This window comes from Scylla paramamosain, chromosome 6 (genome assembly GCF_035594125.1).
Source record: "Scylla paramamosain isolate STU-SP2022 chromosome 6, ASM3559412v1, whole genome shotgun sequence".
Taxonomy (NCBI): Eukaryota; Metazoa; Arthropoda; class Malacostraca; order Decapoda; family Portunidae; genus Scylla; species Scylla paramamosain.
Window position 1 is genome coordinate 865,001 of NC_087156.1, and position 25,257 is coordinate 890,257.

Consider the following 25,257-nt stretch of genomic DNA (forward strand, 5'->3'; position numbering starts at 1 on the left):
CTTTCAAAGTGTTTATTCATACGGGCCTTGGTCATCAAATCCTGCTTGCACACGCCAGACCAAGTGTCGCGTCACAGAGATGGTTGCGGCGAGTGACATGTTACTGTAAATGACTCTGTCTTCAATATGTGGAGCTTTATCTGCATTCTGATCACACTGTCATGTTCATGAGTGTTTTTTCCTACTTAATGCAATAATATATTTCAGCATTCAGTGATTAACTGTTGAAAATAGCGAGCATAAACAAAACATTATAAACATCGTTTTTACGCCTTCACAGTTCAGCTCGTCGTAATACCATTTTTCTTTTTTGTCTTGTCAAGTTTTTACAATACATCTCGATTCTACAGTCACTGCTGAGTCTGATGGTGTCAACCAAAACTGGCTATCCCGTATATGACGTGAGTTATGGCATATAATTCGCGTATTTTGCGCGCTCGAGCTCGATCTGTAGTGATGAGGTGATAGTTGCGTGAGTTGTCAAGCATAAACCTTCGCTCACATGCAGTTAAGTCGAAATATGCAAAATATGGCAAAATGGTGGTCTGACAAAAAAAAAAAAAAAAAAATGCTATAAGAAAGATGCGCCATCAAAAGTTACCTACTAGGGGATGCTTCTGAAACTGAAATCGCAATTTTTATATGGACACCAAAAAATGCTCCTGGCCAAATCATCGCTGTACCCTTCAGGGGCCAGGCGGAGCGCTTGGTCGCAGAGATAAGCCGTAACAAAATTAGAACGCCTCCCCCTTCCCTCATGGGAGCTTGGCCTTTGGCCTCGCTCCTGCTTAGGCGCATTCTTCGTGGTCCAAAACTGCATAACTAGGAGTAGATATGCTATCTACTGCTCATCAGCTTCTGCGCATCGATAGGTTTGGCTTCCAGAAGCAAACCTAAGCAAACCAATCTTGCCATAGGTTTGCCCTTTGAGCAAAAACAGTTATGTTAGAGGAAAGTGGGCGGAATTTATGGATAAGTGAGCGGAGTTTACACAAACAGCAAATCACACGCGTCATTTCATAAACCCTAGAGAAAATATGACCAAAAATGTATAATGTAAAACCTTAAAATGACATTTATAGGAAACGTATATCCTATGAAAAGTATATTGTTCTATTTTGTTAAAGAAATTATCTCTGTTGAAATTATTCCAAGAGACATGAACGTCACAATATATATTGTGACACTACACCACAATATATATATTGTATTGTGACACCACACCACAATATATATTGTATTGTCAAGAAAGAAGAAGGAAGAGAAGATAAAATAAGTAAGAAGAAAGAAGAAATGGAGAAGATGAATGAAGTAGGCAGAATAACAAGTGGTCATACTACCCAGGAAAGGGGGGATAATTAGCACCCTACCGTTAAGGATAAGGCTACTGCGGTCTCTGTGAGGGGCACATTGCCAATGAAAAATGTACGACACTTTTTCATTGGGCAGCACGCCAGACAACTCCGCTGGTCTGCTCTTCAGTGGTCAAGTGGGCGGAACTCCAACGAGCTAAAATTCTAAGCCCTTGTGAGGAATGAAGAAGACGCCTTTAAATTTAAAGAGGACAGGATATGATTACGAAAAATAAATAAACCAACCGCTTAGACGACAACACATAGGAGAAATACTGCAGTTCATTTACTCACGAAGATTAAATATAATACTCAGCTTATGTGGAAGAACGATGAAATATAAGCCTAAAAAGGAACAGAAAAGACAGAGGCGAAGACCAAGGCAGTGATTTATGGTGCCGTTGCTAAGCCGCGTGACTCCCAGTATCAGCTGCCCGGCAAGTTGCCGTCAGGCAAGGATATGGTTCTGTGTACAGTTTTCAAAATAGTAGGTCTACCTGGAGACACACGTCAGTCTGGAAAGGCTGCATAAACTGCACACCTTCTCTATCCTACACCGCAAGAATAGGGAAATAGTGGAAGTGGAGCAACCCGATAAGTGTGGGAATAAGCAGTGAACCATCAAGAATCATGCAGACGGTGTGGACATTGACTGCCTTGTGCCTCGCCTCTAGTTTGGCACACGGGGCAAGTATTGTGTCTCTTTCATCTGTACTTTGAGACAGTGATCAGTGTCATGAATTTTATAAAAGCTTGCAAGTAATGTTAAGTTCATTGGTATTTCTTGATTAGAAGCCAGAAACCCCCATTCCCTCCCTCCCAACCCTGCCCTAACCCGTCACTCAAGCTCGGGGATCTTTGGGGAATCGAGTTTATCTTTTTTTTTTTTTTTTTTTTTGAGGGGGCGTTCAAAAATCTAAGAAAATTAACATTAATATTTCGAATTTACCTAATCTAACCTAACCGGTAGGGCCTGTGTCCTACTAGTACGTTAACCTAGCCTAGCCCCCCACCTGGACCCTCATGCTAGGATGTTAACCTAACCTAGCATAATCTAAACTAACGAGACCTCAAAAATTATACCCTTATGCCTTACCAGTGTGGTGTAGAGCTTCTTAGGGAGATGGAGGTGGATACATATTGGCGGCTTCATCAGTAAACACATGGAACCTCGTCTTTACATCTGTATATTGCATCTTAAACATTGCTGTTGCTAAATATCCCACATAGTGACTTTTTCATGCCGAATACTAGCACTTTTTGCCTCACCTCCCTCCACTGGATAGCCACATTAACAAATGACAGTGAGCCTCTATCAGAATGCCTGATACATCTCTAAAACAAATGATAAGTGTAACAAAACTACCACAAAAAGTCATAATTGGTGGCCTAAGGAATGGCCTCACGAGTGGCAGCACATGATTAGAGGGATCAGCTGCATAGATACCAAAAAATCTTAATATGCCACTACCCCACAAATCCCATTTATAATCAAAAGAAAATTATTTCAGTGTTTACTCTTGACTGGTGCAGAGCTTGCTGGACTTAAAAAATGTCAAATTTTTCCACACAAGTGCTATTACAGTCGTACTAGATGTGGCCCCCCATTTTTTTTTTTTTTTTTTATGTATATGGCAAGGTCACCGAACCTTCTACATGATATGTGAGTTTTGTGCTTGTATTAACATGGATGTGATATCCAGATTAACCAATGCATTTACTAACCTGCCCCATACACCCTACACATTATTAGTTATGGGAGCTCAATCAAGTAGGTGAATGTTCAGTAAAGAGTCCTCAAAATAGTGGGTAAATTACTAGATTAGCAGCACGGCTCTATTTGCTACAATGTTGGGGACCTGGTGGGAAAGCGGGATTTTTGGGTGGGGAGAGCCAAAATAAGCCCAAATATCACCTCTTACCACCAAAAACAAGTAGGGAGCTGCCTGCTGCTGTGTTATGATGGCTGCCATGTTCTCAATCTTGGTCTTGCCAATGATACCTATGGGAACGAACATGGCGGTCATCATAACACCACCAGCAGGCAGCTCCCTACTTGTTTTTGGTGGCAAGAGGCAACATTTGGGCTTATTTTAGCTCTCCTCAACCAAAAACCCCACATTCCCACCAGGTCCCCAACATTGTAGGGGATAGAAGCCAAAAAAAAATAGGAAATAGAGCCATGCTGTTAATCTAGTAATTTACCAAATAGTGGATAAATGTTATTGAGAGGACTCACTGTCCACACTTCATAACCATACATTAATGTTGATAGTAAGATTTCAGGATTTTTACTCTTAATTTCATAAGTATTCATAGTGATGTTTGTTCATATCTTTTTCATCCTATCAAGTGCTGTTTCTGTGAAAGCTATTCTTGTTTTTATTTATTTTTTTTTCACAGTCTGCATTCTCTGTTATCAAATTCCCTAAGTATTTAAAATTCTCCACTTGTTTAATAACTTAGTATTGACTATTCAGATTTATCTTCTATTTCTCTTTTCTTTTTGTTATTCCTATAACTTCAGTCTTTCTGGTGTTTCTTTAGAGTTTTTCTTTCACATGCTTCTTTTAAACTATTTATCAGGCTTTGTATTTTTTTTTAAACTATTTATCAGGCTTTGTATTTTTTTTTTCAGAATCAGCTAATAGCACTGTATCATCTGCATACTGTAGATACATATCTATCTGTATGGTAACAGCACAGATGTTGCATCACCACACCAACCACACAACACACCAGTGCACTTCCCTTTCAAAATTAAATGACATAGAATTTACAAAGACAGTACAGAAAAGCATGTTTATGGAACATTTTTTGTTGACCTAATCCTGCCTGCCTGGAGCTGATTAACAAAACTTTAGGGGACATCTTATTATCATTAGTTGAAATAAGGCATTACTACTTCATTTGTTGCAACAGGATCAAGGTGTCTCTGAGACCTCAGAGAAAACGCACACCAACAACTGGGCTGTGCTGGTGGACACCTCCCGCTTTTGGTTCAATTATCGTCATGTTGCAAATGTGCTATCCATGTACCGCTCAGTCAAGAGACTTGGTATTCCAGATAGGTAAGTGGTATTTTGTGCCATAATTTTTAGTCTTTAAAAGTGTTTAGGTAAACTGAAATCATCATGAAAAATTGTGAATGCATATACAAGCAAACCATGATTTGCAAAAAAACATTAATGAATCAGAGCCATATATTCATATATTTTCTCTATACCAAAAACATAGAGTAGTTATTGGAGACATTTTGTAGCAAAAATATATCTGATAAAATGATAGATCTAATTTTCAATCTGTAGAACACCACCTCTCCTCTATTAAACCTCATTTTTTCCTCACTGAAACACAGGTGTCTGAGGCAACTGACAGTAGTTCCTTCTGTGTTTCCTCCTACTTTCTCTATCCTTCTTTTCAATCTAAAGCTGGATGTTGCTTCCGTGCGTGCAACAACTTAACTTACTGCCATACCCATGCTTTGAATCCTCCGAATTTTTCACCATCTGGCTACAACTACAAATTCACTCTCAAACTAAATTAATCTGTGCTGTATACCTCTCACCTCTCGCTATAAAAAATTCTTTCACTACTTAAATTTCAAAATGGAGCACATCCTGACTCTCTTTCCTTTCGTAGAGATCTCCATTCTTGGAAACTTCAATGTTCACCACCATCTTTGGCTTTTCCTCTCCCTTCACAGACCATACTGGTGGACTAGCCTTTAACTTTGCTATCCTCCAAGACCTAGAGCAACTGGTGCAATACCCTAATTGTATTCCTGATTATCTTGAAGACACTCCAAACATTCTTGACCTTTTTCTCACCTCTAATCTTTCTGATTATGTTGTCACCCTTTCTTCTTTGTTGGGCTCCTTAGATCACAACTTCATATCTGTATCTTGTCCTATTGCTCCAGTCCCTCCTCAGGATCCCCCAAAGCAAAGGTGCCTCTGGCATTTTGCTTCTGCTAATTGAGGGGGGACCTGAGGAGGTATTATGCTAATTTTCCTTGGAATGACTACTGCTTCCATGTCAGAGACCCATCTCTGTGTGCTGAGCACATAACAGAGGTAATAATGCCTGGCATGGAGGCATACATTCCTCACTCTTTCTCTCAACCTAAACTTTCCGAACACAGCCTGTTCTTGTGCTGTACATAATAGAGAGGTGGCCCACAAAAGATACTTGGGCCTTCCATCATCTGAATCTCATGCTTTTTGTATATCTGCCCAGAATCATGCAAAATCTGTTCTCCAACTAGCCAAAAAACTCCTTCATTAATAGAAAGTGTCAGAATCTTTCAAGATCTAACATCCCTCTTGATTTCTGGCCTTCACCATCCAACTACTTCATCACTTCGCAGTGATGTTTTCCATGCCGTCACTGCCCTTAGCCCTTGGAAAGCTTATAGACCTGATGGGGTCCCTCCTACTGTTCTCTGAAACTGTGCCTCCATGCTTGCACTTCTGTTTATCAGCATCTACCTTTCCTTCCTGCTGGGAGTTTGTCTACATTCAGCCTGTTCCAAAAAAGGGTGACTGCTCTAATCTTTTAAACTACAATCCTATTGCTTTAATCTTCTGCCTTTCTGTCTGAAGTTTTTAATCTATCCTCAATAGGAAGATAAACATTTATCACCTCACAACCTTCTATTTGATTGCCAGTATGGTTTTTATCGAGGCCGCTCTACTTGTGATCTTCTGGCTTTCCTTACCGAGTCTTGGTCATCCTCTATTACGGTTTTTGATGAAACTTTTGCTGCTGCTTTAGACATATCAAAAGCTTCTGATAGAGGTTGGCACAAAGCTTTGATTTCCAAACTACCCTCCTATGGCTGCTATTCTTCTCTCTGTAATTTCATCTCAAGTTTCCTTTCTGACTGTTCTATTATTGCTGTGGTAGACAGCCACTATTCTTCTAAGTCTATTAACAGTGGTTTTCCTCAGGGTTCTGTTTTGTCACCCACTCTCTTCCTCTAATTCAACAATGATCTTCTAAACCAAACTTTTTATCCTATCCACTCCTATGCTGATCATACCACCCTGCACTTTTCCATGTCTTTTTTGTAGACGTCCAACCCTTCAGGAAGTAAACAGTTCATGCAGGAAAGTCAGAACACCTGACTTATGATCTCTCAGAAATTTCTGATTGGGGCAAAGTAAATTTAGTAATGTTCAATACCTCAAAAACTCAATATCTCTATCTATCAACTTGACACAACCATCCAAAAAAGTATCTATTCTTCTTCATTGACACTTAACTGCCTTCCTCTTCTACAATGAACATCCTTGGTTTATCCTTTACTTTGTTATGCAGAGCATCTTGCTTATTAGAAAACATTGGTGATAGAAGAAGAATAGAGAGAATAGAGAGGTAGAGAGAGAGAGAGTGAGAAAAAAAACAGGCAGAAGAGTCTGGTGTGTCTGTGGCTGCAAACCATGTAGGCTAGTATATTCATTATTTGGTTTCTTCCACTTTGTTTCATTTTACCATATTGAAACCACTACATCTGTAAGAGTAAAAGTAGAATTATAATGAAACAACTGAATTGCCGCTACCCCTTTAGTGAATTAGAATATGTAAGAGAAAGAAATTGCATCATCCTAGTGTGGTATTGCGTCACCCATGTGACCACTTGCCCGCCAACCTGGGGAGAGTGGGGCTGTGGGCTGGCATCTCCTGTCTGTTGGTGCAGAGACCTCAGAAGGAACCGACATGGTCAGAGAGCTAGCAGTGTTAAGACTATATTAGAGTGCTGGATATGATAATTCTTTTAGGAGGCTTTGTTGGTGGTAGGATTTGCCCCATGGGAGGTTGTCTGTGTTTGCTGCTCTCATTAAACCAAGGCAGAGAAGTGCCCTGGTTGACCCCACCTGAGATTTTTGTATGTTTTGACATCTTGTGAGAGTGTGAGAGCAGGTATTTATCCCATCCTTTCTCTGTCTGTTGGTGTCCCTTGTGTTTTGAGTGCTTTGTATTCATCAGATGCATCTGGTCTTGGCTGATGCCCTTGTATGTTGAACACCAGAAGACTGAATAGTATTACCACTGGAGTACAGCTGTCTACAGTCTCTCCAGGCCCCAGCATTGGTAACAGGAGGTGCAAGCCTGTGTCTGAGGGACTATAGATAGGCTGGACTTAACATCCTGCTTGGCAATGGGTAGTAAGCTTGTGGGGAGGTGGCCTTCAGGGTAGTATACTCTCATATGTGTGTCTGAGCTCCCCAAAATGTGACTTGGCGAGCTCTTTCTCAACTTTTGTAATAAGTTGGTGTTGTGCATATTTGCTTCCTTGTGGTTAGATAAAACAGGATGACAACCTCTTGAGGCTTGATAGCTAGTTGCGAGCAGCAACTGCCTGTATTCGTGTTGTATGCACTTTGCACAAAGCTGCACTGCAAGAGGATAGTAGGCTAGCTGATCTAAAGTAGTGGCAGCTGTAATAGGGGCTAGATGTTGTCATAACATCTTATAATCAAAACTGGGAACTTCACACCATCCTTAGCTAAAACATCTTCTATGAAGTTAGGCATTCTGAGTCATCTTCAGTTTTTCTCATCCCCCCTCAGCTGCTAATGCTGTATAGGGTCTTCTCCATCCATGTATGGAGTATTCTTCACATGTTAAGGGGGGGTGGGTTCACTCATGCTGCTCTTTTAGACAGGGTGGAATCAAAAACTTTTCATTTTATCAATTCCTCTCTTCTGACTGACTGTCTTCAGCCTCTCCCTCATTGTTGCAATATTGCATTTCTTGCAGTCTTCTGCTATTTTCATGCTAACTGCCCTTCTGATCTTGCTAACTGCATACATCCCCTCCTACTGCAACCTCACTCCACAAGACTTTGGTGGTAAAGCATTTGCTGATCAATGGAAAAGGTGTCCATGGATAACATGGTGAAAACATGTGATGGACTTATTGAAGGACTAGAGCAGCTGTACATTAATGACTGAACAAGAAAACATGTCAGTGTATAAAATCAATTAGAGACTATTATAACAAAAACCTTCGTTAATGAAGCACTTCAAAAAGCATTGAAAAAAAAACATCAAGCACAGTTCTTCCTCATCCCTAGAGCATCCGCTTCCAGGTCCTTCAATTGCTTAAGATACTCCTCCTGAAATTGACGTCATTGATGATGTACCCTCTTCCTCAAGTTTCTCACACCTAATGTAGTTGTAATGTCTGGGGCTCCCTTTATCTTTAAGTTTATAAGCAGTGATATTTTTTTTCTTATATAGAATAAGGACAAAACATTATTTTTACATAAGATCTGAATTTCACCTCCATGTGTGAGTGTAACATGACTAGCATTATGCAGTTAGTAAGTTCAGAGGAGAAAAGTCATGGTAACAGCAGAAGAAAATAGCAAAAGATCCAACATTATGGCAAAATGAAAGAGACTGAAGAGTCAGCTAGCCTATGAGATGAATGTTTTTTTTTTTTTTTTTTTACTTCATCCTGTTTAACAGTTTAATTTGGGTGGATCTGTGTACCATAATTCTTTAATCAAAACATGACATCATGGGTGGAGACTGATGTCTTATCTTTCTAATGGTATTATGTATAAAAAAAAATTATTAAAAATTTATACAAAACTACATCCTGCAATATTATGAAATGTAAATGGATGTTATGTTTAGGCTTGGTTTCCATCCTCAAGCTGCCCCATTTTACAGATGCAAATAGAAATATTCCAAAAACTTGAAAAATCAAAATCTGCAGCCATTTTGGTCCCAGGAATTTTGTGTAAGGGATTTTCATTCTGTACGAGTAATATGTATTTTAAATTGTGAAAGATGACTTTCAGCCACATAAGTCCAACTATGTTTTACCAGGATGTGGGATGTGGACCCATGTTGTTGTGCATCACACCAACCCCTTTTCCCCAACTTCCAAAATTACATTGAATTCAAATGAGTGCAACCTTAAATCAATGTTTATACATATAGTTTACCAAAATTACTTGAACCTCACAGGCTCACACTGCACATTTGTTCCATATTTGAATTTTACCAAAGGTGAACCACTCTTAAAAACAAAAGTTTATCTACTTCATCTGCATAAAGGCACTTACATTTTTCATCATTGATTAATCCATCACCACAGAATAACTGTTCACGTGGGATGTTGCTTGGGGGACAACACAGATAAATGTGTAGTACTCTAGTGCTGTAATAATGTCAATTTGCAATATATAAATTCCAACACTACAGTAAAAATTAATGCTATACAGCAATATTCTTTTTCATTATTTTGAATACCAATAATGTAATGATGAATGCCATTCATCTATATAGGCTATATTTTCTTTCAGAATTTTATTCAGAATACCAAATTACCAATAGTGTATGATTATGAATATATACATGTATTTATATTTCTAGGAATTTTGTACATTAATGGTATGCTGAGTAATATACTCATTCTCATATCATGCACATAGATGCGGATGTTGCTTGCATTGCCAATGCAGATATGTATGCAGATTTTTTTTAAATGTAGATAATCTGTGGATGTGGATGCAGATATCCAAAACATCTCTCCTACTAATGCTTCTGCCTTCATGTTATGCACCTAGATTAATTTAACTATTTAAAAATATGCTATCTGGTTATTTAGGTAACAGCATACTTCTGATAATGGCAGTCAGAATGCATGAGGGGTCATCATAAAATGAAGCTTCTTTATTTAAACTTTTTGACGAAGGAATTTTTCAGTCAGATAATCTTGATGGTGGCTGATGACATGGCGTGCAATCCCCGCAATCCTCGGCCAGCTACAGTGTTCAACAATGCTCACCAGCACATCAATGTGTATGGTGAGGATGTAGAGGTGGACTACCGTGGTTATGAGGTATGTGGGCCCAGGTGTTTCAGTATACGTAGGATGTAGATTTACATTCAAAGTTGTTATTGTCAGAATTACAAATGTGTAAACCACTGTGGGATGATTTATTTTCAATACTTGTCTGTACTGAATTCAGACCTAAAATATGAACTTTTATAAGAACATATCAGCCACATTTTATATTACAATATTGTTATGAACCTTTGTAATTGAAACACTGTACTCATTGACTAAGTTCATTGAGAAATGAAGTATGATTACTTATTGTAACACTTGCAGAGAATGTGCAGTAGATTAATTGTCAAGTACAGTTGTTAAGCTCCATCCATTTGCCCAGTATTCTTCCTTATCTCTGTACATTATACAAAATGCTTATGATGTATGTATTTTTTTCCATGTCTGTTTACTATCTTTGTGATGTGGCCTAGACCATTTTTGGTATCATATAACATGGGTTTACACACCCAGAGTAAAACAGAAGTATTGGTCTTACACTCACATCGTGCATCTTACACCTTGAATGTAGACATGGGTGGACACTTACTGGGTGGTAGTAAGTGCCTCTGTATCACACTTCCATTTCCAGTTTAATGTGTGGCAAACTTGTGAAAGCAAACAACACAATGATGAAGCAGTTATTAAATAAATATTTTATTTTGAGATGTCTGGAAGTAGAAGGAAAATTATTTTGAATGGGGTGAAGATTTGGTAAGAAATTGTCAAAATGGGTGTCCATGAAATTTTTCTGTTTACTGATTACCACTTCAGATGCTGAGAGAATTGCACTTCAGATGCTGAGAGAATCAAAATTCATCTCCAGAACTGTTAAAGAAAAAGAGGTATTTCTTTATAACTAGAGGAAGGTCCCGATGATATAAGCAATTAGGTTCCATTTGAATTGCTCATATAGTGAATTCTCGTATAACGAAACATGTAACTCATGGCAAAAGAAAGGTTAGGTACCATAACCCCTGTCAAAGGTAAGTTTTCAAGCTAAAACTTATGATGCCAAATGCTGCAAATGTGTCTATATTACAGAACTATAGATAAAGCAACCTGAAAGAGAAAACAGCATACAGAGAACATGCTTTCATATTAATTAAACATATAAAATGTGCATAACACACCAATGTGTAGCTAATATGTCAGGGAGGGTAATTCGCTCACCACTCTTGTGCCTTTTAACAATTTCTACCTTCTCTACAAGTGTTATTGGTACTTTAGCTCACAAAGTCTTACTGCAGGGGCTCACAATGGAATCATTGGCTGCTTGGGAGGCATAATTAGCACTTGAGAGGCAAAATAAGGCACAATCTATACACCATGTGGTCAGTCACACACAACACCGCACCAAAGACACAATTGAAAAAACACATCAGCAGTAGCACTGTACACTGTACTAGTATTGTATTGTAAGTATGCTTGCAAGCAAAATGATAAAGTACAAGTATAATAACAAGCAGTGAGGCCATAAAAATGGGAGTCTAAGAGACAGAGTTCAATTTTTAAGAGGACTGGTGAGGAAATGAATAGTAGCTAAGGGACAAGGGAGGGGTGTGCGGATCTCTTCCACCGCTCACAAACTTGTCCCTGTGCATCTGAATCATCGTACATCACCATACAGCCTGGATGTGTTAGCAGGAGGGTGCAGGAAGGCATGCATTTTAAACTTTGTAATTTTACTCACCTCAGACTAAAGCTTGTATCATCAGATTTTTATGCTCATGTAAAGAAAATAGTCAGTAATTTACACATTGCATATCATCAGTTTCTCATATAATGGATGCTTGCATAGCAAGATCTCCCTGTATTGATCCAGGTCTTTTTTGCCAAATATCTACCCTATCTGCTCAAACAGATGTAGGAATTTTGAGTTTTGGGTAGGCAACACAAAACCTAACCTAACTGTGGGGGCTGTGACCCCTGTGGATGCCCCATAAGGACACTCATTAAGTTAGCCTAACATAACATAACCTAACCATGGACATTGCTGGGCACGATAATGAAAAAATTTATCATGATAACCAATAAATCGATAAGGATAACCTTATCGGTGATAACCGATAATCAATAACTAGCAATAAATTTATCGCCCAATTCGATGATAACTTATAAATCCAAAATTCTGATACTAGCAATAATGATAATGATATTTTAAACAAAAAGAAAGAAAATATAAATCCAGATCAATATTTTTATCTTTATGTTAGAAAAATTAGAAGAATCTTAGAAAAAATTCAAATTCAATTTTTTTTTTTTTTTTTTTTTTTTTTTTTTATATGTAGGAAGGATACTGGCCAAGGGCAACAAAAATCTAATAAAAAAAAATGCCCACTGAAATGCCAGTCCCATAAAAGGGTCAAAGCAGTGGTCAAAAATTGGTGGATAAGTGTCTTGAAACCTCCCTCTTAAAGGAATTCAAGTCATAGGAAGGTGGAAATACAGAAGCAGGCAGGGAGTTCTAGAGTTTACCAGAGAAAGGGATGAATGATTGAGAATACTGGTTAACTCTTGTGTTAGAGAGGTGGACAGAATAGGGGTGAGAGAAAGAAGAAAGTCTTGTGCAGCGAGGCCGCGGAAGGAGGGGAGGCATGCAGTTAGCAAGATCAAAAGAGCAGTTAGCATGAAAATAGCGGTAGAAGACAGCTAGATATGCAACATTGCGGCGGTGAGAGAGAGGCTGAAGACAGTCAGTTAGAGGAGAGGAGTTGATGAGACGAAAAGCTTTTGATTCCACCCTGTCTAGAAGAGCAGTATGAGTGGAACCCCCCCGGACATGTGAAGCATACTCCATACACGGATGGATAAGGCCCTTGTACAGAGTTAGCAGCTGTGGGGGTGAGAAAAACTGGCGGAGACGTCTCAGAACACCTAACTTCATAGCTGTTTTAGCTAGAGATGAGATGTGGAGTTTCCAGTTCAGATTATAAGTAAAGGACAGACTGAGGATGTTCAGTGTAGAAGAGGGGAACAGTCGAGTGTCATTGAAGAAGAGGGGATAGTTGTCTGGAAGGTTGTGTCGAGTTGATAGATGGAGGAATTGAGTTTTTGAGGCATTGAACAATACCAAGTTTGCTCTGCCCCAATCAGAAATTTTAGAAAGATCAGAAGTCAGGCGTTCTTCCCTGCGTGATACGTTTACCTCCTGAAGGGTTGGACGTCTATGAAAAGACGTGGAAAAGTGCAGGGTGGTATCATCAGCGTAGGAGTGGATAGGACAAGAAGTTTGGTTTAGAAGATCATTAATGAATAATAAGAAGAGAGTGGGTGACAGGACAGAACCCTGAGGAACACCACTGTTAATAGATTTAGGAGAAGAACAGTGACCATCTACCACAGCAGCAATAGAACGGTCAGAAAGGAAACTTGAGATGAAGTTACAGAGAGAAGGATAGAAACCGTAAGAGGGTAGTTTGGAAATCAAAGCTTTGTGCCAGACTCTATCAAAGGCTTTTGATATGTCCAAGGCAACAGCAAAAGTTTCACCAAAATCTCTAAAAGAGGATGACCAAGACTCCGTAAAGAGAGCCAGATCACCAGTAGAATGGCCTTGATGGAACCCATACTGGTTGTGAAGTGATCATAAGCTTTTATGCCTAAGGCAACAGCACAAAATCTCTAAAAGAGGATGACCAAGACTCAGTAAGGAGAGCCAGAAGATCACCAGTAGAGCAGCCTTGATGGAACCCATACTGATGATCAGATAGAAGTTTGTGAAGTGATAGATGTTAAGAATATTCCTGTTGAGGATAGATTTAAAAAGTTTAGATAGGCAGCAAATTAAAGGAATTGGATGGCAGTTTGAAGGATTAGAGCAGTCACCCTTTTAAGGAACAGGCTGAATGTAGGCAAACTTCCAGCAAGAATGAAAGGTAGATGTTGACAGACAGTTGAAAGAGTTTGACTAGGCAAGGTGCAAGCACAGAGGCAATGTTTCAGAGAACAGTAGAAGGGACCCCATCAGGTCCATAAGCCTTCTGAGGGTTTAGGCCAGCAAAGGCATGGAAAACATCACTGCAAAGGATTTTGATGGGTAGCATGAAGTAGTCAGAGGGTGGAGGAGAGGGAGGAACAAACCCAGTATCATTCAAGGTAGAGTTTTTAGCAAAGGTTGAGTGAAGAGTTCATCTTTAGAAATAGATGAGATGGCAGTGGTACCATCAAGTTGAAATAAAGGAGGGAAGGAAGGATGAAGCAAAGTTATTGGAGATATGTTTGGCTAGGTGTCAGAAATCACGAAGGGAGTTAGATCTTGAATGATTTTGACACTTTCTATTAATGAAGGAGTTTTTGGCTAGTTGGAGAACAGACTTTGCATGTTTCTGGGCAGAAATATAAAGTGCACGAGATTCAGGTGATGGAAGGCTCAAGTACCTTTTGTGGGCCACGTCACTATCTCTCTATCCTACTTTGGTCCAGTGATTGCAAAGATTAGCCAAAAAGAATTTAATCTTTGAAAGTGCTAGTGAAGATTTAAACTAGGGAATATTAGGAAGTGAAGAATCTGTAGAAGAGAAGATGTGTCTGTGTCAAGTGGAATGAAGTTCATTGCCTGCATCATGTAACTTTCAGGTAACTGTTGAAAACTTTGTGAGGCTGTTGACAGGCCGGCTGGCTCCCAGCACTCCAAGGTCCAAGCGGCTGCTGACAGATGACGGCTCCAACATTCTGATCTACATGACTGGTCACGGTGGAGATGGCTTCCTCAAATTTCAGGATTCAGAAGAAATCACAAACGTCGAATTGGCTGATGCTTTTGAACAGATGTGGCAGAAGAAAAGGTAACTGATATTAATAACCATTTCTTTAATGGAATTTAATTCCTTCCTTCCATTGATTTAATTTATCATTGTGTTTCAGAATAGAAAGCAAGACAGGATAGAAATCACAGCTAAGTATATAATTGGAGTATGGCAGTGCTTTAAACTTAAATTGGTATGAAATACCATTTTCATCAAGAAAATAGATTGGTTGTGTAAGAAAAGTAAAGTATTAGATATGATAAATATTCTTAAGTTAGGGGATGTCGTCAGATAATGATGCAAAAGTTATTGATGAGTAGTATGAACCAGTGATTTATAAGCCAATGAAAGCACTTAGAATAAGGAAAGGTGTGTATGTGGTGAGACAGAAAATACAGAAACTGAAAAGTTAAGGGGACCAACAGTTGGAAATCCAAAAATGTAAAAAAATGCAAAAATCATTTCATGACATCCTTAGGTCTAGTACTTCACAATGCATTCAGGATAATGTCATCCATATTTAAATGCCGTTTAAAACCCATTTAAATGCCCCCGCTCACATCAGTCGCTCAGTCAAAGTCATTGTAAGCAGGAGATGGTTGTAGAAAAATATTCATTTAAGAAGAAACTAAGAAAATTTATGAGGAACAGTTTTCTTTATGGTGGAGTATGGAAGTTTCCTCTCACAGCCTAGCAGAGTGGGGGCAAGGAAGAGCCTCTGTGTATGATGTACATGCTTTGAGAGAGGGAGGAAGTTTGTGATGCTCTTTCATCAACTTCTGTACCTGCTTAGTGTTCACCCACTCCCTACTTTTTTGCTCTCTTTCACTACAGTGGATAAGAGGAAGTCTTACCCAAAGGAATGAGGTGTTGGCAAAAGCACACTAGATATTAGCTGAGAGCAGGGATCAATGTGAGGGTGTGTGTATAGCTTCATGGCACATCAGCTGTGGTCTGTCCTTCCCGCCACCTCACCTCCCACACCTTGCACTCCATATACAAGTTATGCTTCTGTCTCTGCTGCCCCAACTGCTACTTCTGTGTCTGTTGCTATACAATTATAACCACTGCCTTTAACATCACTGTCTCCACTAGTAAGAAAATCTTAGAGAAGGGATTGAAAATTTTTGAGAGCAATGAAGAAATATCATTCACTGGAGATAATGTTTTAGCTTCAGTGGAGTAGCTTCAGCCATTGATGGACAACATACATTGTCCCCAAAACAAAATGTGAAAAAGTTCCCAGCTTGACACTCACCAACAATCACTGGGCCATGTACATCAGTGTGGCACACCCTCATTGTAACAATGAAGTGTGCAGTGTTCCATCAAAAAGATTCCAGATGCCAACAAAACAAGTCATCTATGAATCTAATGCTTGCAGTTATAGCTCAAAGTCATCTGTATCTCAAAACAAATACATTATAATACTTGGCACCTAAAAATTCCAGTATTATGCTTCTGTAGGTGTATATATGGATGACTCAGAAAGATATAGACAGGATCAGAATCGGTAGACATTGCATAGTAGAAAGTTGCATTAGCTTTGATTTTTTAATACATAGTAAAAAAATATACTTAGGAATCTATTGTACACGAAAAGGTGGATTGGATAAATTGTCTATTCTTTTAATTTTTGTAGGTACAATGAAATTCTCTTCATCATTGACACCTGCCAGGCAGCCTCCATGTATGAGCACTTCTACTCTCCCAACATCCTGGCCATTGCATCCAGTCTGGTGGGGGAAGACTCACTCTCGGTAGGTACAGAGGTGTGCATATGATTGACATATTTAAATGCAAGGGCTAAGAATCCTTCTCACCTTGGGAAGTCTGTATGAAATTTACTTGAAAGCAATCACATGTAGCATCAGAGAAAGAACCAGGAGTAAAAGAAAAATGTTTAATTTGACCAAAATTCATAGGAACTACAAATTTTCAAGAATAAGGTTTACAATCTTTGCTTTTTTTAAACCATAAATATAGTCACTCTAAAATATTGGAAGTACATTGATAGTAGACTGGCAACTTAACATGTGAACCATTTCAAGGAAAATACTTTTAAATTGATTGTCCTCAAAATCAAAGTGTTGCCTCATAATTCCACAGCGGATACTGAAGAAAGAAAAGTTAAATGAGAAAAAGCTTTTCATGGCAAATGTAGATATGGAAAACATGAAGTTGTTATACAGTGTATACTGTTACCTATCTCTCAACATGATAGGTTCCTGAGCTTGTCTTGTGATGCAATTTTCTTAGCTTGAAAAGTCAAGTTAAAAAAAAAAAAAGATGACCTATGAAGATTTATGATTAAGACTGCATCCTAAATTAGTGCATCATATATAGTGCATGTAATTTAGACAACATGAAATTTATCAAAAGTATTGAAAAAAGTTATTAGTTAATGTATGAGAATATCTTTTTTTTATCAGCAATGTACTCAATACAGATTAATCAAATGGTATTGAAACTACATAGTGTTTCTTGGATTGAAAATGCATGCACTGTCCCTCTTGTTTTATATGACAGACTCAAACTATCAGTGTGGCATTTTATCTGTGGTAGGGTTATGAAGAGTTGTAATTGTTTCATCTCTCACAGATCACTTCCTTTTTTTATTGTGCTTTACTACTGTATCTTACATGTAGTCAGTCGCAAACAAGATACTCTTTTGGTTAAGATGGCATCACCCAAAAGCACTTATGCAGTTTCAGATATATTTATTGTTTTAGTGCAGTAAAGGATGTGCCTTTCATTGGAAGAATTCTTTTTGTGGGAGAAATTTTTAGTTCTGAAATATATATAACTTTGTGTAATAGGTTGTGTAAATTTGCAGGGTTTTTTTTTTTTTTTTTTTTTTTTTTTTCTCTCTCTCTCTCTCTCTCTCTCTCTCTCCAGGGGGGTTTTGAATAACACTTCTGCATCCTTGTTTAGTCTCATGAATTCATGTTTGTTTATCCTTGTGAATTAACAGTTCCAAATGACCAAGATTAGGGCACCATTCAGAGACAAGGGTGGGACTCATTGTATGGATGATTTAAATGTACATGTCAGATATGTTTCACACTTTATTTCATTCTATATGCTCATTTGTTTATTTGTGTATTTATTTATTTGTTGATCTACTTTCATTTTCATCAAGAATGAGAATCTTAATAACAAGATGCTGGTTATATGGCATTTTGTTTTGTTTGTACTTTAGTCTCATAAAGTTCCTGAGGAGTTCTTATTTCTTGCAAATATATCTCTGTTTATTTGAGTCACCTTTTTTTTACATACTGGAAACATAAGAATATGTGATTTAGATTCCAATACCTCAGGAACAAATAATAATGGTGGTAACATTTCTTCAGCATCATGTTGATCCAGCCATCGGAGTTTACATCATTGACCGCTTCACCTACTATGCTCTGGAGTTCTTAGAGAGAGTCACCCCAGACAGCAAGAAGACACTTGCCCAGTTTGTATGTAGTACCTGAAATGTGAACAAGTAGAATGCTGCATTGTAAATAGTGCTGTTGTGGCTTTGTTACATATATCAACAGAAATATTTGTTTTATATTTTTTTCATCTTCTCACAGTAGTAAAAGTTATTTCAGAAAAGGCTAGTATTTCAAGACATATTTGCTTAGTAAAGTAGGGATTAACATGTGCGGTGGAAAATGAGAAATGACCGTTTATAAGATAATCTTTCCATTCACAATGACTGTCCAAACAACTGTGCTTTATTCTTCAGGAGTCCTTCAACTGACCCCATCCTGTTCTTTAAGCAAGCATGGCCTGTCCTTTTCTAATGGTCATATTTCAGACTTCATCTATTGTAAAAGAAAAGAAAATGCAATTTTTTACCTTTCTTTAATCCTGATTTTTAGGAGATATCTTAATCATCCATCCTTGTATGGAGTACATTTCTTATGTATAGAGAAGGACTTCACTCACATAGGTTTCTGAAACAGGATGGAGTTGAATGCTTTTTGATTTCATCAATTCCCCTTCACATAGGTTTTTGAAACAGGATGGAGTTGAATGCTTTTTTATTTCATCAATTCCCCTTCTTTAAATGACTGTCATCTGTCTTTCATGCTCCACTACAATGTTGCATCCTTTGCCATGTATTACCACTATTTTCGTGGATAAACTTCCAAAGTTCCTAATTGCATGCCTATTCCCTTATTCTGTCCACCTTACAAGTGGAACAGTAATCAAATAGTTTCACTATGCCTGTTTCTGTTTTGTCCTTTGCCTATTTTGTGACTGGAGCTACTAAGACCCCAAAAATTGTTTTGGGATCTGATAATTGATATGATCTTTACATCTAAGGTGCTTTAATTTGTTTCCCAGTCAGGTTTCAATTACTGGCAAAGGTTTCTCATTCTCAGTATATCCTGTCTTTAGATCAATATCTTAAAGTTTCTTTGGAATGTCCAAGGGGAAGCAGGGAATACCACTACAGTATGGACTATTTCAGAACAGGATGCCAAAACACCCCAACTGATCTAGAACTTTCTTAAATTTTTGAGAATGACATTAAAGTGAACTTTTTTCACATTTTTGTGTCCTTGGAGAGCCTCCTCCATGCAAATACTCTATCATTTTAGCACACCAAAAAATGTCATTAAAGTCTCATTATGTTTCACTCCTGTATAAAAGAAATTTGGCTGAAAGCCAAAAGATTTGTCTGCATATTATCTATCGTCCAATTTAGTGGGTTATTTGTAAACTTCAAAACTGTTATTTTTTTTGTTTTAAGTGATATATTGTTGAATGCAGCTTTGAAGATTTAATTTTTCTAGATTGAGATTTTTAAAAGTATTTCAACTTTCAGCTTCAAGTGTGTCCCAAACGAGTGTGCATATCCACAGTAGGGGTTCGGTTGGACCTCTACAAGAGGGACCCCAGTCGTGTTTTGGTGACAGAGTTTTTTGGGTCAGTGCGTAATGTAGAGCTGACCACCCGGGTTCTGGACTTGCCCAAGTGTGGTGGATCACGGCAGGTAGCAGTCAATAAATCAGTGTAAGTTGTTATGGGTGTTCCTATCAGTGAGCAGGATTTATTCTCATGGCATCCAGAATTAAGTTTATTGTTATTGTATCCTTACATTGTTTGGTTTTAGTTTGTGTAAACACCTAGCAAATGTCCATCTTTGTTATCTCTATTTTCACATCATACAGGTAGCCTTTTGCAAAAAAAATGCCCACAGGAAGTGAGTGAGGAATTGTTCATGGGATATTATGGCAGTCTCCCATCTTGCACCTATAGCATCTACTCTTCTTGTATGTCCATTTTTCTACTCATTCCATCCTTAACTGTTCTTTCCTTATATATATATATATATATATATATATATATATATATATATATATATATATATATATATATATATATATATATATATATATATATATATATATATATATATATATATATATATATATATATATATATATATATATATATGCACGCAGTGGTACCTCATGATTCAAACTTGATTGATTCTTTTGGGCTGTTTGAATAGACAATGTTCAAATTGGGAAGCAATTTATTCCACTCAAATTAATGTAAAATATATGAATCCATTCCAGGTCTCAAACTCCCTCTATTTTTTTTCATTTTTATGGGTTTATGTTGTTCCCTAAACATAGAATTGAATAAAAATAACCTAATTTATAGAAAAGTACAGTAAAAGAAAACTTGAATTAATTACAGCATTCTCCCCCTTATTCGGGGCTCAGTATTCATGGTCTCTTATATTTGCGGATTTTTTCTAACTTAACTGATGAGTTTCCAAACTTCCCAGATGTTACTACCAGCTCAGCCTTTTGGCCTAAAAAATCTTGATTATTCTTTCAATTATCATAAATTATAGTAATCCTAAATATAACAAACACATATTGGGGGGAAGGTGGGTTGCTAAAGATGAAAATTCACTATATCAAGAAAGAGAGAGAGAGGAGTTGTGGCTGTGTGGCAGCCAGTGTGACAATGGCAGAGGATGCAATTCTCTCTCTCTCTCTCTCTCTCTCTCTCTCTCTCTCTCTCTCTCTCTCTCTCTCTCTCTCTCTCTCTCTCTCTCTCTCTCTCTCTCTCTCTCTCTCTCTCTCTCTCTCTCTCTCTCTCTCTCTCTCTCTCTCTCTCTCTCTCTCTCTCTGATAAATTAACACAGAGAGAGAGAGAGAGAGAAAGAGGTAGACATCACTTTTAAAGGGGCTTGCTGTACCTGAAATTTGGCAAATAAAAGTTTGTTATATAGGAGGTTTACTGTATATATTAGTTTAGTCCCCTTTCATTTTACAGTGTATTGTAAAATGAATAATGAAGGTTAATTTCAAGAAAATAGGCAAAAAATATCAAGAACAGCAAGGAGTGGTGTTTACAGCATGGGAAAGTTAGAGGAACTGACTGTGGTGTTGCTTGAACAGGCACTCAAATTGGAGGACAAAGTTTGTTTACCAACCCTGTTCAAATTGAGGGACATTTGATTCATGAGGTATGACTGTATATATATATATATATATATATATATATATATATATATATATATATATATATATATATATGTATATGTATATATGTATATGTATATATATATATGTATATGTATATATATATATGTATATGTATATATATATATATATATATATATATATATATATATATATATATATATATATATATATATATATATATTTGTTCCTAAATGCTGTTTGAAACCTGAAATGTTCGAAACTACTTTCCCCATAGGAATCAGTGTAAAATAGATTAATCCGTTCTCAGACATCTGTCCACCATGTCTTAGTGGGTAATGACCGAAGCTCCCACTGCTCAGAGGGCCACTCCACAACATCTCCAACTTAGAAATTTTTTTTATTTAGAAAGGATGTATTGAATGAATTTAGTGACACAGAACTCATGAAAAGATATTATTTAGACCATGCAGGCATTCTCTTTGTCACTGATCAAGTGAGGGAAGCCTTACAGAGTGACACAGAGGAGAAACCCACGTACCACCAATATGAAGGTTATCATAACACTTGGACATCTTGCTGCTGGGAAAAGCTACTGGGAAAATGCAGTTGTGCAGTAGTGATAGTGCTGTGGATCATAGAGAGAGCCACAAGAGTCTCGGGATTAAACATGAGAACCAAACCTTGTTTGTTTATATCAAGGTTTTTCAGCATTCCATTCTGTGTTTGTTTCTGTTTGTTGATGTGACAGCATTTCTAGAATGTGCAGATTGCAGACAAACAGGCCTGATGGCTGTGACTTTTCCATAATCTATGTTTTGTCATCACATTTTCAGTCTAGTCAATGGAAAAAAATACAGAATAGTAAGTTGTGCCTTTAGCTATGTATATTTGGATCCACAGTGAAGTTCCTATGAAGTAGGAAGTGGAAAGGCAAATAGGAAGTGGAAAGGCAAGTAGTGGTGCAGGGATGAGCAGTGACTACGTGGTGGAAGATAGTGGTGGTGTGTGGAGAGGGGGTTTCATTAAAATTGTGTTAATCACCATCATCACCTCATTTTCTCTTGCCTGCATTCTGCTAACTTTATTAATTGATGTCTGACTTCTAATATATTTTTGTGGACCAATTACCACTAATATAAGCATTGTTTATAGTCTGTTTGATATTTGGTCTTTGGTGTACCTATCATTAATAATTATTGAGCATGAAAACAGTGATGCTAATGTAGGTATTGACTAATCAGCTTCTTTCAGTTCGATTCTTTAATCTAGTGCAGCTCAGTAACCAAAGCCAGCGTTTTTCATGCAAGCTGTCATCTTAAAATCATAATTACCTGGTTAATGTTCTAATAACTATTATTGTTTTCAGTAATACAAGAAGCAGCAAAGCCACAAAGCCTCTTCATTATGCTAGTCAGCTTCCTCTTCACCATTCCTGAATTATGGGGAAAAAACTTCAGTGACTGTCTTGAAAGTGAAGTGTTTTCAGGTATGTATTAGAGGAATGGAGCTGGTGGAATTTCAAGTTGACAGTCCATTTAGGCTTTATAAAATTTTGCAGATTATAAGAATTGACTCCATGGCGCACCAGGTTTCATCATGTCACCTCATCTCATGAAACAGTTACAGAGGATGTCTAAGTTATGAGGTAACAAGTTAGGAATGTTCAGAGATACGAGAAGTTTAGTCACAAAATGAAACTGTGTTCTTGATATTGTTCCCTTTGTTAACCAAAAGTTCAAATTTGGTGCTATGCACCATATTTACCTAGTACACTGCTTCACTACTATCCATGCAACACAGCAGCATACCAAAGGACTGCTAGTTTAAAATTTAAATTTAATTTAAAAAAACTTATTGCACCGCAGTGAGTCTGGCTTGAGATTCCACAGCATACAGACCTCCGCCAGTTGGCCTCTGAGAGTCATAGAGACAGGGGGTTGTGGTGTATGGTGTAGAAAGCCTGCTCCATTTCATTAAGTTCACAGATAGGCAAACATACCTGCCTTATGCTTTCAGCCAGCCATATTAATAAATTATATGAATAAAGGTGTGTATAACCCAAGGAGGAGGGGAAGAAAGGAAAAAATGTGCATGAGAGAGAGAGAGAGAGAGAGAGAGAGAGAGAGAGAGAGAGAGAGAGAGAATCTCATAACTTGTCCACTTGCTGGACTTTGTCTATACCTACTCCTAAGTCCACAAACCTGTCTTGTGCTTTTCATCAGCCATCTTAATTCATTATATGAATAAAGGCATATATAACCAGAAAAGGAGAGAGAGAGAGAGAGAGAGAGAGAGAGAGAGAGAGAGAGAGAGAGAGAGAGATGCATCTTAATTTAACCCAGATTGTATGGCATATTTGAGTCTTTCATTTGACAGAAGCCTCAAGCCTATCACTACTCAGTAGTATCACATCACCCATAAGGCAAGGTGCTCTCTCTCTCTCTCTCTCTCTCTCTCTCTCTCTCTCTCTCTCTCTCTCTCTCTCATGGTTTCAAGTATCAAGTAAGTAACCATTACATTGTTTGTGGAACGTATGATCCTTTTTTTTGTACCAAAAAATTACAAGCAAAACAACTTTCAAGCACCTTCCGGAATGTATCTCACTCATAACTTGAACACCTTATGTATACTCTGTGATTAGTGAAGGAATATCATTTAGTTAGGTAGGACAGACATAGACAATACCTAACACAACACACATAGCCTACACACACATACTAGCTGTGTCTGATAACCACACTCATACCCATAAGACACTGGTTGCACACAGACTGTACAGCAGGAGACACATGCTAAAAAAAACCTGCATACCTAGATCAAAGCCTCTTCATTTCTGACATATTCTCCAATGTCTGCTTGGTGGAAACAAATTATATCCATAGGGTCAGCATGTCGACATTCCGCTGTCGCTTTTGCAGCCACTCCAAATCCCAATGGGATATCCTTTGAAGAAAGCACAACTACCCCAGCATACTTTGGAGTATTTTCTGAAATTCGTGACAGGCCAGACTTGTAAACATGATTGCCATACATGAAGTTTTGCTCTGCTGACTCCTTGATCCATATTTTGTTCTGGCAATAAGGATGAAGAAAGTCTAAGGCTGTGATGTGAAGTAAGAACTTTCCTCCTTTTGTTATCTTGCCAAAACACACCCCTAGGGAGACAATGTTGTCCCGAGGTAGAGTTGCAGCAAACTTCATTATGTCTTCCTTCACATAATATATTCTGCCGTTATGAAGGCAGAAGCAATAGAGCCCATCTGACCGTTCTAAGAGGGCTCGGACATTACTTCCAATGTATTTTTTCAGCTTAGTAAAAACCAAGACGGTTTCTTCGTTCTTCAGTGGCCTCATTGCGTCTTACTGAATTTGTAAAGGCCTTACTCTCAATTTTAAGCCTTTTTTTTTTTTTTTCAAACAGACGACCACGTCGGGACACACCTCGCCTGATTACTCAGAGCTAGAGAGAGCCAGAATTATTGTGTCCCTTGTAGCTGGTGTAGGTTCACTCAAGGTCTATCCAGAATTCAGGATCAGCGCATGTGTGAACAGCATGCCAGACGTATGATCCAATGCTTCATTTATGTCCTGCTATCACAGAGGGAGCATCTCCTTACTACTTTGAGGATGAATTTGGTAGATGGTATATTCGGCTCATGGTTTCTTGGGGGACTGTTTGAATACTCAGCTATGTTATTTTCATGTCTAATGCTACTCTTCTTACATTTTATGTGATCTTTGTTGCCTCAGTAAAGTCTTGGTTTCCAATGGACCACACTTGATAAGGGACGATTACACTTGTAAACACTATCACCTCTGCGCTTTCACCATGTTTAGTGT

At 38.0% G+C, this 25,257-nt stretch overlaps 2 protein-coding genes across 3 annotated transcripts in view; one reads left to right on the forward strand and one right to left on the reverse strand.

Annotated features, from left to right (window-relative positions):
* The first annotated feature begins 1,756 nt into the window (after window positions 1-1,756).
* The window catches only part of LOC135101161 (putative GPI-anchor transamidase), a 39,704-nt gene continuing 16,203 nt past the window's right edge, over window positions 1,757-25,257 (forward strand). Inside the window, exons 1-8 of one of the 2 annotated variants that reach the window (XM_064004707.1) lie at window positions 1,757-2,039; window positions 4,275-4,423; window positions 10,079-10,214; window positions 14,781-14,989; window positions 16,593-16,710; window positions 18,304-18,414; window positions 19,776-19,963; window positions 22,784-22,903. In XM_064004707.1, coding sequence (XP_063860777.1) covers window positions 1,983-2,039; window positions 4,275-4,423; window positions 10,079-10,214; window positions 14,781-14,989; window positions 16,593-16,710; window positions 18,304-18,414; window positions 19,776-19,963; window positions 22,784-22,853 — 1,038 coding nt within the window. In that variant the 5' untranslated portion in view covers window positions 1,757-1,982 and the 3' untranslated portion in view covers window positions 22,854-22,903. The remainder of the gene's footprint in view (window positions 2,040-4,274; window positions 4,424-10,078; window positions 10,215-14,780; window positions 14,990-16,592; window positions 16,711-18,303; window positions 18,415-19,775; window positions 19,964-22,783; window positions 22,904-25,257) is intronic. The other variant, XM_064004706.1, reaches the window with a different exon arrangement.
* Window positions 24,220-24,882, reverse strand: LOC135101165 (60S ribosome subunit biogenesis protein NIP7 homolog). The gene has a single exon (XM_064004724.1). The coding sequence runs from the start codon at window positions 24,769-24,771 to the stop codon at window positions 24,229-24,231; it is 543 nt and encodes a 180-aa protein (XP_063860794.1). The 5' UTR covers window positions 24,772-24,882; the 3' UTR covers window positions 24,220-24,228.

Bases quoted from the DNA above. Each gene is read 5' to 3' on its own strand.
- LOC135101165 (XM_064004724.1), bottom strand. From the start codon at position 24,771: ATGAGGCCACTGAAGAACGAAGAAACCGTCTTGGTTTTTACTAAGCTG.